General features: G+C 36.9%; 1 protein-coding gene across 1 annotated transcript; it reads right to left on the reverse strand.

Moving 5' to 3' along the window:
• Positions 1-173: 173 nt before the first annotated feature.
• On the reverse strand, positions 174-12,607 carry LOC139980961 (notchless protein homolog 1-like). Its single transcript, XM_071993031.1, has 13 exons — positions 12,473-12,607; positions 11,447-11,589; positions 10,591-10,808; positions 9,690-9,769; positions 8,739-8,815; positions 8,073-8,207; positions 6,866-7,021; positions 5,933-6,068; positions 4,853-4,899; positions 3,886-4,088; positions 3,379-3,421; positions 2,302-2,489; positions 174-940 (listed from the first exon to the last, which is right to left on the reverse strand). Exons 2-13 carry the CDS (start codon positions 11,579-11,581, stop codon positions 928-930), a joined length of 1,431 nt encoding a protein of 476 aa, XP_071849132.1. The 5' UTR covers positions 11,582-11,589; positions 12,473-12,607; the 3' UTR covers positions 174-927.
• Between the last annotated feature and the right edge of the window lie 1,621 nt (positions 12,608-14,228).

Consider the following 14,228-nt stretch of genomic DNA (forward strand, 5'->3'; position numbering starts at 1 on the left):
TTCAAATCATTTCTTTTATAAAAAACGCCGGACATACCTGCATCTGGCCTAATGCTGTACGTCTGGTCACCTTACACATATCCAAACATTCTCCTCTACTAATTGTAGTGTTTACAGCACTAAGCAACAATGCATAATTTAAGTATCGAGACTAGTTCCTACATGTACAGTACAAGTGCAGTACATAGACTTCAAAGGCCTAACCATAAATTTCACATATACTGTACTCCACTGTCATGCTTCAAAGCACGTTTACTGACAGTATGAGCAGTATGATTATTCAGTTTCTGTTTGATCTATACAGGTTGCATACTGATCATACCATCAGAACAAGTGTCATGAAGGAAGACATCATTGAAGCATGTAAAACTGGTCTTGGCATTAAACAGAAATTGTCCCCATCCAGCTGAAGTAATATGATATTTTAATACATTTTAATTCTAGTGGCATGTAAAGAGAATATCCTATGATAATTTAACAAAATGTATGTTTTGTGAAATTCAGGACAGAAAGTTTGGTTTCAGCTGCTGTACACTACGACAAATATCTGTTACTGCTCTTTATATGAACTGAACACATCTGCTGTGTAAAACAAGCCAGTAGTCCAGATATTTTCAGGTCATGAAACCAACGTTAGAAATGAGAGAAAATGTCGCCAATTGGTTTAACTAAAGGATTCCCAACCGACAGGCCGATCTCAAACACCAGTGTTGCACTGCTTACAGCAATCGTGCTCATCTGTGTAATTACTCTCCGCATGCGCACATCTCGTGTAGCTCTTCATAAACAGACATCCATTATGATGACCTTTGTACCTGGTGGCTAAGCACAACTTGTATCGTTTCTGGTCCAGACAAATCTTCACAGCTTGACGTGGACTTGCCAAGAATACTGGTTTCTTCTGTATTACAGTAGCTCTCAAAGATACTACCTTCTCCACCTAGAAACAAAAATAAATACTTTCTTTTAGCTAACGACAGTTTTTTTAATGTATTTTTGCAATCCGATTAGATAAGGTCAAAGGTTATAAGGTCAAAGATCATTTGCTATTGTTCTCAAGAATATAACCAACAATAAATACAAATACAATGGATATACAATGGATATAGTACAAAGCAGTCTATACTGACAAGACAAAGTCTGGATGGCAATGCAGAATCGACTCATATTTAGCAATGTTTCATTTGACATTAGACCAGAATTAACATATGACTAATCCATTGCATGCATAATGTCATGTTGCACATTCAAACCCACTATGACAACAAGTCTAATAACACTTATAACAATGACACACCCGTCTGGAGCTTCAAATGTAGCGTTACCGTATTATCGTGGTTGAAAAATGAGACGGATCGAGTGTCCTAATATCATGTTAGCCTTAGTACTACATCGTGCCAACCATGTAGTCCATGGATTGAACACAGCTTTTCCTGCCATGCTTGATGGGATAATATGCAGCAGTCAATCCTGTTTTTTGTATCGAAAACCTACTCTACCATGTTTCAAAGTGGTCACATAATATAGTGATGCATATCACCTGGGTACTATTTTTGCATTAGCATGTCACATACACAGTGATACTTTGGAAAGTCTCAAAAACCTTCCTTTTTTTTGGGCCAGCTGCAAATATCATATTTTATTGGCAAACATGTGGCAATCCCAATTAATCAGGACATACTGTAACACTATTCACAAGTGAATTAGACTACATATATGTCTGACATGCAAACGCTGAGTGTCGATATTGGAAAATCAAGGGTAAGAAGACTCCACAGGTAAAAGTTACACCTCTTGCAAAATTATTGCAACAAATGAATAATAATTTTTTAAAGTTTAATTGGGGGGTGGGCAAGCATACATACAGCACTGACAGCAGTAGAAGACATAAGCTTGGAAACAAACAAGGCCAGTGAATTTGAAACTGGGTAACTATGATATGACAAAGAGGTCAAGGTCAACGATAATCCATTGTTACAATTGTTACACATGTCCACGGCTCAGATAACGATATTCCAGACCATTCTGACACATGCACAGGGCTATCATTGGTAGATAAAAAATGTAGAAAAAAAATACACAAGTTTTAATACCTTATTATTGTAAATATAAGATATATTTCACTCTTATTGTAAACTATAAGGGGAATAATAAAAGATAGGTGATAGCTAAGAAATATATCTCCAAGGGAAGCCACATATGTAAATGTGTTTTAATAGCAGACAACAAAATACCTATTTCCGGAAGAAACGACAACCAAACAACATTGTGATATTTCTCACATTTACTTAAGTTACTTACAGTTTAAGAACTTTATCCTTCCCTCCACTGGCCACTCTCTGTCCATCAGGACTCCAATCTACTGCGTAGACCTCGTCCGCATGACCTGGGAGGTCGAGCAGGATTTTGCCTTTCTTGACATCCCAGACCTTGAGAGTGCTGTCTGAACTACCACTGCAGATCAGTCTACTATCCGCTGCCCAGGATACCTGCAGGAAGGTCAAAGGTCAAAATAACGGATCCCTGTTGATCTCAAACAATCCCACCTCCTACCCCCTGCAGGAAGGTCAAAGGTCAAAATAATGGGTCTCTGTTGGTCTCAAACAATCCCTCCTTCCCTCTCCCCCTTTCTCATCCACCTTCACTTCTGGTTATATGTTTACCAATGTTCGATCTCTGTGTTTAAATATTGTGTTTAAATAGGTGTTTAAAATATTTAAATTTTAAAAAATATGTGTTTAAATATTTAATTTTTTATACTAATATTCATATCTTAATTTTATGTTTAAATGAACTTTTTACTAATTCATCTTCAATTTTTGTAATGTACTTTTTGAATTTTTTGATGTCCTTTTTATAAATATTTATATTTATACTGGAAATAAATAAACTGAAACTCTCTCATTGCATAATGGGGTACAGAGACAATTGAAAATCATAACTAATTTGCAACAGAAAGAAAAAATGATATTTAACGAGGAGAAGAACTCGGCAGGGAGAGAAAGGCAAACACATGAAGAAAAACATCTCGTCACAGTATCAAACAAGTTTAAGATTAAAGAAGTTAAGGTTGCTAATATGACAATGGTTCATGTTTGAATCTCTTTGTAACAGAAAATAAGAGGAACACTTGACTTTGTGTCAGACGTTGCACCAAGACCAGTAGAAAAAGATGATTAAAATCACTTTGGTGAGTTTGTGATGAAAAAAACCAGCTAATTGGAAAGACAAAATTGAATTGTAAATTCTACTACAACAGAGTTCCTGATATATTTATCTTTAAGTGAATTTGTCTGTTCTTAATAACAGTCCTTCTTAGTATTAAGAAAAATATATACAAAAAAGCATATCTTTAATAGTGAATCCATCTTCTCTTACCTGATATACTCTGTTGACATGTCCTCTCAGAGAAGCTAAGAACCTGCCAAAATAAACAAAGGTTTTTGATAATTATCGGTTTTGTGTTAGAGCAAATATTTCAGCAAATTTATATAGAAAACTGATTAGAAAATTGTATCAAAGAACATCTTGAAATATACTTTCTTTATTCTGTCAGAATTTAAGCTAACTAGGATGGATGTCTGCCGAGAAATATCTGATACAATGTTCATTTTCGAAAGTACAACCCATAAAGACTACTTGACCATAACTTCAACTGACAGGCAGTAGATGTACAAGACGTGTTGAGAATCTGGTGGCAGGTGTTTTGTACTCGGCATGCTTGTCACAATGAAGCAAGGAAAACATTTAACAGTATTGACAGTCAATTAAAATTGACCAATCTAAAGCATCTATAACAGACTATCAGTGTAATTTATGACACTCAATCATCTTCGAAATATCAGCTTGAGATTAAAAGAAAAAAGAATAACAAACTCATCTTACTTTCCCGTTCTTCCATCCCACAATTTGACGGATTTATCAAAGGATGCACTGGCGATGAGTCTAGTGTCAGGCGAGAATGCCACCTCATTGATCAGTTGTTGGTGTCCCGTCATCCTGGCCACTGATTTCTTATCTGTTTCAGGATGCCACAGGAAGAGAGTGAAGTCATCGGAACCAGTGACTAGCCGTTCGGGTTGATTTCCCTATCAAGAAAAGAGAGAAAATAATAGTGTGTGAATATGATGATGCTGAATAAAATTAAATGTTCCGATGTACTGTCATAAGGAGAGTACACACCTCACTAGTGTATGAATCGTGTATGAACTAGTGTATGAATCGTGCAACAAATAGTTAGAAATTAGAATACAAAGCCTACCTTGCCTTTAACACACAATCAAGCCCTGAGCACTTCAAATAATATTTCATGTGGATTTTGAATAAAGGTATGGCACAGTGGTTAGAAATTTCTGCCGCACATGTATTCGGTTTGTTTGTTTCATAATACTTACCATTAACCAGCCTCTGTCTCATTGGCAACAAATAACAACTGTGTAGTGGTTATGAGCAAACTCTTCCAATGTAAAATGCTTTATAATTCTTTACCGTGTATGTTCTTTCACTGATTTCAGAACCGCTTACATACTGCACCTGGTATGCTATGACGGTTCGACAGGAAGCCTTTCACAATGCTCGGTATTTCTGAGGAATGGTCATGGATCTGACCCTACTCTCCATCAAATGGAGATGTGAAATGCTAATCTTTAGAGCAAGAATGGGAGTTGAAATGCAATCACCTGCCTCATAGTTCATTCATCACTTTTTCAAAAGAGAACCAAAAGATAAGGATCTGCATCCATCTGTGATGATCACAGATGAGTTGTTTGGGGGGGGGGTGGGTGGGGGGGGGTGAACGACAGATGATCTCATCTGCTTTACTTTCTTGATTATTAAAGAACATTGTACATACCTTGACTTCTTCATACCTCTGCTTTGCCAACTTGCTGAGCTCTTCCTCTGATGCAAGGAGAAAAAAAAAAAAAATATTATAAGATAATTAAGATCAGACAAGAAAAGGAATAGTTAAAACTTCAAGTTTATGACAATCTTTAACAGATGCAACAAAGAAAACCTTACAGATAGATTTCTTTACTTTTAAAACAATCATTTACTAAAAAATAAAAAAAAGTTAAATCAGGTCACAGGTAGAGAAATTTCCAGAATTAAAGTGTTTGAAAAATCTTTCACTAAAAAAATAGTGCATTAATGTTCGTACAATAACAGAGGTTGCTATTCTTCAAAAGGTCTGGAAATCAAAATGTAGGAGAAAGCCACAAAAAAAAAAAAACTTTGTACCTGATATAGGTATTAAGCTAACATCTGTTACAAAAGCCAGATTAAGAAAAATTTAGACTCTTCAACTTGCCATATAATAGTTTATTTCAAAATTTCAATATTTGGCAATTCTCTGTTCTTCTATCACAGGGGTTCCCCATAGATGGCCCACAGGACAAATCTGGCCCACAAAGATTTCAATCCAGCCCTAAAAAAATTAGCCCACCATTTTGCACTTTTCGGGCATACAAGTTCTCCAGGCCTCTAAGGGCTTGAGCACCCCTACCAACCTACCTTGCACGTTGCTCATTCTCATTATTACGAGATTTCGAATCTCACTGGCCGTTTGCTGCAACCAATGTTTCTCACTGGCCCTCGTATAAAATTTTCTGTTCCTATCACAGGGTTTCCCGATAGATTTCCCACAGGACAAATCTGGCCCACAAAGATTTCAATCCGGCCCGCAAAAATTCAGCCCACCATCTTGCACAAATCAGGCATACAAGTTCTCCAGGCCTCTAAGGCTTCAGCACCCCTACCAGCCTACCTTGAAGATGCTCAATCTCGTTATTTACGAGATTTCCATTCTCACTGCAACCAATGTTTCTCACTGTCACTGGTATAAAATTAAAGGAGAACCCTTGTTCATCATAAATGCACGATGCTATTCTGAACGAAAGGTCAGAGAAAAACGAATTTTGAAAATGATAGTCACCTGATTCTGTTCTGGCTTTGTACACAACTGAAGCGTCTTCAGGGTTAAATGCACCCGTTCTCATCACGTAATCTGTACTAAGGGCCATGGTGTTGACCCAGTGGGCGTGGCCTTGAAGGGTCCGACATAAAATACCCTGTCAAAAGTAGACCATGCAGATATATATATATATAATTCGGCTCAGGTATAATCTTGGTGTATTCCACCCTTGTGATAATGTAGTAATTAATTCTGATTTATGTTTCAACAACAATAAAGAGAGGATAAAACTGAAAGTTTTTTTTGATATCAAACATCCAAAAGGGATATGTCACCCACTAATTATTCAAAGACTAAAATTGTGTAGAGGAAGACATTTGAAGCTGTGTTTGAAAATGAGAGAAATAATACTGATGGATAATTTTACCAAACTAATAGACACAGACATCTACACTGCCACGATTAATGGACCAGTTTACATTGTTTCTGTTCTGGTTTTGTACGCAACTGTGGCATTCAGGAGGGTCACTCGATCCCACCAGTTCTCAAATCTTTTTCTCAAGAGAAAGCCATCCAGTTATTAAACCATTTCAATTTGTTTTTTTTTCATTTTTAAACTAACGTTAAATATGTTTATATGAAGTTTCGATGCGGAGTCTCTTCAAACTACCGAATGGTAGAAAATCGATATCCATCAGAATAGTTCAGGTTTTCGATTTATTTGTTTTCTCCGATAACAAGGGTTTCGCTCCTCTCGATAAACATGTCCAGCTTCTGATACCTCAGGTGATAGGCCTGGTAGAGAGTTGTTTCATGACCTTAAGCAGTCACATATACAATGTGGTGATGCCAACTGGTTGAGGCTTAACGTTTGCACATTAAGGGGCTTATCTTTGGGTAACTATCTATTATTAAAAACAGGTTAGCTTTAAACTCTGTTCATCTTATACTCACGTCTTCTGCCCGCCATACTTTAACGGTTCGGTCCTGTGATGAGGAATAAATTAGCCCGGTGCCACCCCATTTCACACATGATATACTCTGTAGATGACCAGACAGACTTCTTATACAACTACCTAATATAGTGTCCCATATCCTGAGAGTACCATCCTGGAAGAAGATAAAGTTTGTCAAAATCAACAGGTTGACTATCATTTGCAGTTATGATGTAGTAGCTGTATAACCAACAGACCAGGGGTAAGGATAGGGGGAGTGGAAGGGGGGGGCTTGGTGAGGACTGATACCACCAAGTCAAGCCAAGGGGTCCAACATTAGACCCTAGTGGGGTACTTACTCAACTGGATATGAGCAATTTAAGAAGAAGTAAATGATTTAAAGTTGAAATACCTTACATATGCTCTTCTCTTTGGAAATGAAAAGGCATTACGTCTTCTCTGTGGCTTTGGGACAGATGGGAGCACCCTATAACCTTAACCCCTGCTACACTTGCCATATCTTTACTATAAAGATGTCTACATCTTCTCCCCCAGTTCCCCCCCCCCTCCCCCCATCACTCCTCTTCTAATAGCTCTCTTCCACCCATTTTTCTCCATACCTTTCTGTCGTTGTCCTTCTCCAGTTTATTCCCTACCCCCTTCCCTTAATCCTCTCTTTGTCCCTCCACTGTTGGTTTCTTTCCCTCTCTCCATCCCTTGTCTACTAATCCCCTTACATCTATCTCTTTGTGTTCACCATGCTCATTAACCTGTCTGTATTCTGTGCGTGTTTTTGTCCCTTCTGTTACTGTTACTTGTCATTTAGCCTTTGAAGAAGATCCTGCTAGGATCGAAACATCAGGCTTACTTTTACACATACATCTAATTGTGTTAGCAATGTAACCTATGGATGACATAAGTCATCAGTTGAGATTCATATCAAGTTGGGAATCGGTTCATGTAACAAAAATGATAGAAGCCTCCATTGCCCATCGTACACCTACAGCTTATATACTACAGGGCATGAAACACATTGCAAACTATATTTCAAAAAAATGCAGATGAGACTAAAAAATTTAAAAATCATGCTTAAAATAAGAAAGCAATTTCCAGATATTTTGGAAAAGAAGACATATTTGTTAGATAATGCATAACAGATCCTTCTATAAACCAGACAGAAAATGGAGAAAAAATGGCAATAATTCGGAACAACAGAAAAGGTCTACCTTTGAAGACGATACTAGTCTCCTGCAGCTTGAATTTAAGTGCCAAGGTTCCCATGACAACCATGTAATCCATTGCTTGTGACCTGTTAGGGTTTTACCTAATTGCTTTCCAGTAGATGGATCCCATATACAGATCTGTAAGATTGAAAAATGTGGTATTGATTTGATTTTTTTACATAATATTTGTCTGTATTAGAGCACACATTTAGTATATATTGAAAATATCTGTGGTGTAATGATGCCAATAAATGGCATCCAACAACAGCATTATTTTAGCTCAAACCAACAATTGCATTTTCAATGCTTCTCAAAATGGCATTAATTACCATTTGGCCAGATTGGCACAGGACCTCTAGATGTGGCTTGGGGTTTGGGGTAAATTAGAAGACAATGAACAATGGAAAAGTTAGTGCATAATAGACCTATTAGAAACATAGAAAAACAAAATAACTGTATACATGTATTAAAATGTAAACAGTGCCTGGGTTGGTTGCCTGATGGACAGTTTTAATCAAAATCACTTCAAAAGCAGCTTTTAAGATTAAAAAGAATTCTGCATGTGAAGTCTCAACCACTCCCATTCTTCTCATGCCACATATGTAGGTGTAATATCTTGCAATATCTTGACCAAAATAACAGCCGTGGGGGCGTTCAATTGAAACTCACCTGACTTTTCTTGCATCCAGAAGCCAGTCTTTTCTCGTCCGGTGACCAGGCAATACAGAGTACCCAGTGTTTATGACCTGAGTTATTAAGGAACGAAATGGCAGAGGTTAAAAATGTGGAAGATGAGGGGTCGGAGAAGCTTTCAAAAAAGTCAGATTAGATCTCTCCCAACAGTTTCATATTATTTACAAAGATGTTTTACAAGCTCATGGTAGCTCACTGAGTTCAAAGAGCAACTTACATTGTTTATGAACAACCAATGGAATTCCGGGTAATAATATGTTCTGGTTGCAATTTCCTCACTCGATGAAAGCAATGAAAATTTGACAAAGTACATTTAGTTTAATTTTCTTCCTCATTATTATCAGTACCATTAATTGCACATGAGCACAAGTGAAGATCAAAGTTGGCAAAAGTGATTATTCCAAAGTTAACATTAACTTTGACTATGTCTGACAAAACCAGTAGGTAGAACTGCCTAACTCCAAAATTGCAAGTATTATCAATTCTTAAAGATAAAGTGGCAGTATGCAATTAGGACCATCTAAATGGACTACATATTCCACAACACCGCGGCCCTGATTAGACACCTTGGAACCAGCAACGGCATCGATAAGTCACAGCCTGAGATATTATCATCACAAATTTATACTGAATGTAAATGTTCATAAAGTATTTTCTTTTCGCTTTTCTTCTTCACAAAGTTGTCTACTCTGCTAAGCTAAATAGGCTTCCTGCAACTACTTTCACGACTATGTTCTACTTCAATTTTAACAATTATTCCTAAAACTATTTGTTGTGGTAGAAACAAGAAATATGATAAAGGGAAATGTAATAATACAATTTGCTCTAAAGCAAACAAACAGCTGAAATACACAAATACAGTTTTGATATCCTAACCATTCTTCTCTTGAGAAATGCTAAAAGTTTATTAAGTTGATTTTGTATTACCTCTACAGGTGTAGTCAGGTGTCTCTGTGTTGACATCCCAGAATCGTACTGTAGTGTCTCCTGAACCACTTGCTAAGTATCTGGGAAAATAACGGGAGACAATATGAATGAACCTTTAATGATTATATATTGAACCAAGAGTGATGACTCTTAGTTGGTTTATACTTGGCATGTTTAATAAGAAAACCAAAACCAGACAATTATAACAAAGCTGTCATGCAAAGCATGAACTTTGTCAAGATTCCTCTTCTATGACATCCTGTTTGTAAGGCTTTTGCAGGTCTTGAATTCTGTTGACCTTTGACCACAAAAAAAACTATATGTATATTTGCTGCATGTCACTCAAGCAGTCTATCATGTATGTACTTTTGTTTGTGTGTGTAAACTTACTAATGTAAATGTTGATTCAGTTAATATCACAGATCCTTTCCTAGTTTGATCAATTTATTAACAACCTTGTAGGGCTTAATACTTGATAGCATGGGTGGATATGAAAATTGACTGTATGTGCCACAGTGACATTTCATACCAAATCTGTGAATCACAATATACTGAAGGATGTGCCCATATTCCCTGTGACAAAAACAAAATAGGGAATGTGACATTGTTACTTCCACCATGAAAATATGCAAAGGAAAACCATACCATCCATACCATCCCTCCAAATAGTGAGCAAGATTATTTAGCATTTTAGGCGAGTTATTCATCGCATCTATCGAATGTGACAGATGCTTCTGACTAGCAAAAACTAGTTAAGAACATTGGTAAAGAGAGGATTTTAGGAACAAATATGAAGTTTGGTAGTACTTAAAATGAGTTCATCCCAAACATCATCTCTAGTATTAAATGAGAGATAGATTCTTCTGATTAGGAATTTTCCAAACAAGCTACGAAGACATACCTGCCACTAGGACTAAATGCAACTGATATGACAGCCTCTGCATGTCCCGGTAACGAACTCGTACACCTGGTAACCGCTCTGACCTTAAAAACTGCCTGAGGTTGGTATACTATTGGCAAAACTTTCTCAGTCTCATGTTTTTCCTCCGCTATAATTTTGCCCAAAGTATCAGTGATTTCTGTCTCATTCACAAAGAATGAGTATGGAATGGAATCATCCTAAATGGAAAGAGAGAAAAAGAAAGAAAAACTTATAGATTTATTTTCTTTAAATCACAGCTTCCTACAAAATGTAGTAAACTCATTTTCCAGTCTGTTCTTTTGTTGATGTATCAGCTTAAAATATGTTAGTCCTTGATCTTAGTTTCTTTGATAAGTCACTGAACACTACATGCTTGCACTGCAATTAAACACAGTTAATGCCTGAGAATTTCATAGCCACTGGTGATTTAGTTTTCTCAATGACTTTACTGCTGTCTTCAGTAAAAACAAGATAAAGAGAAACTATACAGTGACTTCTAAAGAGAGCAAAATGGGACCAATGAGCATCAAAATTAAGAAAAGAATATGAAAATTCATTGGGCATATATTGCACCAAAACCCAACAATGACAGCAACATCAACATGACTTGGGCACCAGAGGGCAGGAGAAAGAGAGGGCGACCAAAACAACATGGTGCAGGACAGTGGACAAAGAGAGAGAGAGGGCTGGTTGGCAATCTCGGTATGAGGCCAGAAACGCAGCTGTCAACTGAGACGAATGGAGACGCTCTGTGGAGGCCTTATTTGCCTCTAGGCAAGAAGAAGACAGATGATGATGATACAGTGACATTGTGACATTGTGACAAGGTACTCACATTTTGTAACACTGCATTGCACACTAATTGTAGCTTCTCCACTGAAATACTCAGGGGAAGATCAAATGGTGTTCCTGTAACTTCTCCAGTCTCATCCACAAATTGTGCAAGTATTCTTTCACCTTCCTCATCCATTTCAACAACTGTACAAAATAATTAGATAATGACACATTGATACTGTATATATTTGTGCAAGGATTGCTTTTTTACCATAATCATTTTTTTATATAGAATTTCTTTAAATTATGTTAAATATTAGTATTTTTACATGAAGATACATAACCTCAATTCACTGTGACATCGGGCCCAACCAATGTCATCATACAAAGTAGAGAAACTATAGAGTATACATTCCAAATTTCTTCTGAAACTCTTTATAAGATCAAAAAGTTATAGGCCTACCCATATATGCTAGAATTGATTAACTTCAATATTAGGTTGTTTGTAATATTTACAAAATACTTTACAGGAAGGAAGCAATCACTGTGGATGGTGTTCCTAGATCTCACTGACATTGTACTTAACAGTGGAGAAGGGTTAGCCACAGTACTAGCATTGGCTGATATCTAATTTAGGTCTATAGCCTCTAGACTCTACTCTTGTCTAGGCTTTATAATGTTTCACTGTTGTGTAGCAAACTATCCTACATATTATTGTGAATTAAACCCTGCACAAACCTTGGTGATAACAATCCAGCAGAATAAATTTAAAGATATTTATATTACTGAATAATCCTGTATATTGATATTGCGTACTGATGATACTGAGTACTAGGCATGCAGATGTGATTGATGTACACTTATCTCTCTAACACAACACTACAGTAATATGTATAGCCTACAGTATGTACACAGTAGTAGTACTGCAGTCATGTCAAACTAGTGGTAAAACGTGGGCCTGGCTCTATTTAAAATCATCGTTGACGGTGCTGAACGTTGTTTCTTGTACACTATTGCTGAAATAATCGAACCAAATCATTCATTCTTTTTTGTTACAATAATGATGTTGGTCTGAAAATAGGCTTACCCTACAAATCCTCAGAACTAGGAATGCGTAGCTTATTCGTGGTGTGTACAGTCAGTAGGGTTGACTTTACAAGTATTGCGTAATGACATGTGCGAATTGAATGTACAGAGCTATTATTCTTCCATTCTCCCTTAATGGTGCTACAAGGGTAAATGCTCAGATATGTGATGGATGGCTACTGATTGGGAGAGAATTTTAACCAAACTTTATGTTTTCACAATTTTGACAGGTTTAACTTGTAAGTTGTTCGATGTTTTTTACAGAAGTTTAGTTTAGCTTAGTTGAGTTAAGTAGAAAAAGGGACCAGGAGGGACACTCAAGTCCGCATCAAGGACCCTATAGGAGAGGGAAAAAACTGAAGACACAAACACTCAGACCCGATTACAATGCTTAAAGTGCTTGTCCAGAGCATTCTACTTGCAATTACAACTTTCTCAGGCAAACCGTTCCACTCGTTCACAACCCTATTAGAAAAAAAATTATGCCAAATATTAATTCTACTTTCTGACTTTTGGAGTTAAAGACAAATGACCTCTGGTACAACTACTATATTAGCAAACATGAACAAGTCAGTGAAGGATAAATTGTCAAAAACATACACAATCTTGAAAACCTGAATCAAGTCACCACGTAACCTCTTATAAGTTCCAGTGTGGTGAGATTCAACAGCTGTAACCGCCTATAATAAGGAACACTCTTTAAAGAACTAATCATCCTAGTAGCCCTCCTCTGGACATTCTCGAGTTCCTCCTTATCCTTAACAAAATATGGGTTCCAAGCCTGCACAGCATAATACTCCAGATGAGGCCTGACCAACTGCTTATTAAGCCTTACAACTAGGTCCTCTTTCTGAAAACTGAAGTTCCTCTTGATCATACCTAAAACCCTATTGCCTCTTTTAGCAGCTTCGAGACAATGTTTAGAAAGTTGCAGAGTCGAGTCATATGGCGGGCCATCAGTCTCAAATCGTAGGGAATCGACTTATACCGATTTAAATCGACATATACCAATTTCCTTCGACTTATACCAGTTTCCAGCAGCTTAAATTGACTTCTACCGATTTAAATCGACATATACCAGTTTAATTCGACACATCATCAATTTAAGTCGATTTAAATCGATGATATGTCGAATTAAATCGGTAGAAGTCAATTTCCTTGGACCAGTTTCTATAGCAACTCAAATTGACATATATTTCAATCGACATCTCATCGATTTCGTTCATTAACATATTCCCAAATCCCGATTTCGGTGATGATTGACATGTGGAGATACATTACGTGAAGTCACCTGACAAGACGGGCGAATAATTTAATAGTTCCAAAATAACCAAGCTAGCAAGGGTGTTCATCATGATTATGTCAATGGTAATTATGGAGATTTCGGCTTGTCTAGTCAAACACATGGAGCTATAGTATATATAGGAATAATTTTAGCCAAATACCCATAGGCCTACAGTGCGTACAGAGATGCAATTATACCTACTCCGATTACACCATAAACAAAGATGATATTGTTCTGCAGTGAGGCAGGCCTACTGTAAGGTAATGTTTTAATGTAGCTAAATATATACCCAAGACTGCAGGGGGATTAACAATTACATTATTCAAGCTCAAATCATGCACTCCACTCCACTGTGCTCGTGTTTATTTTCAATTATTCGACATATCATCGATTTAAATTGGTATATGTCGATTTAAATTGGTATATGTGGATTTAAATCGGTATATGTCGATTTAAACTGGTATAAGTCGAA

Source organism: Apostichopus japonicus, chromosome 15 (assembly GCF_037975245.1).
Source record: "Apostichopus japonicus isolate 1M-3 chromosome 15, ASM3797524v1, whole genome shotgun sequence".
NCBI classification, from domain to species: domain Eukaryota; kingdom Metazoa; phylum Echinodermata; class Holothuroidea; order Aspidochirotida; family Stichopodidae; genus Apostichopus; species Apostichopus japonicus.

What these genes read in the sequence shown, in the direction of transcription:
- LOC139980961 (XM_071993031.1), bottom strand. Translation starts at nt 11,581, where the DNA reads ATGGATGAGGAAGGTGAAAGAATACTTGCACAATTTGTGGATGAGACT. An exon ending in CAAAGCCAGAACAGAATCAG is followed by an intron (nt 4,900 to 5,932) that starts GTGACTATCATT and finishes TCCTTGCATCAG; the next exon opens with AGGAAGAGCTCAGCAAGTTG. An exon ending in TGGGATGGAAGAACGGGAAA is followed by an intron (nt 3,422 to 3,885) that starts GTAAGATGAGTT and finishes TTATTTTGGCAG; the next exon opens with GTTCTTAGCTTCTCTGAGAG.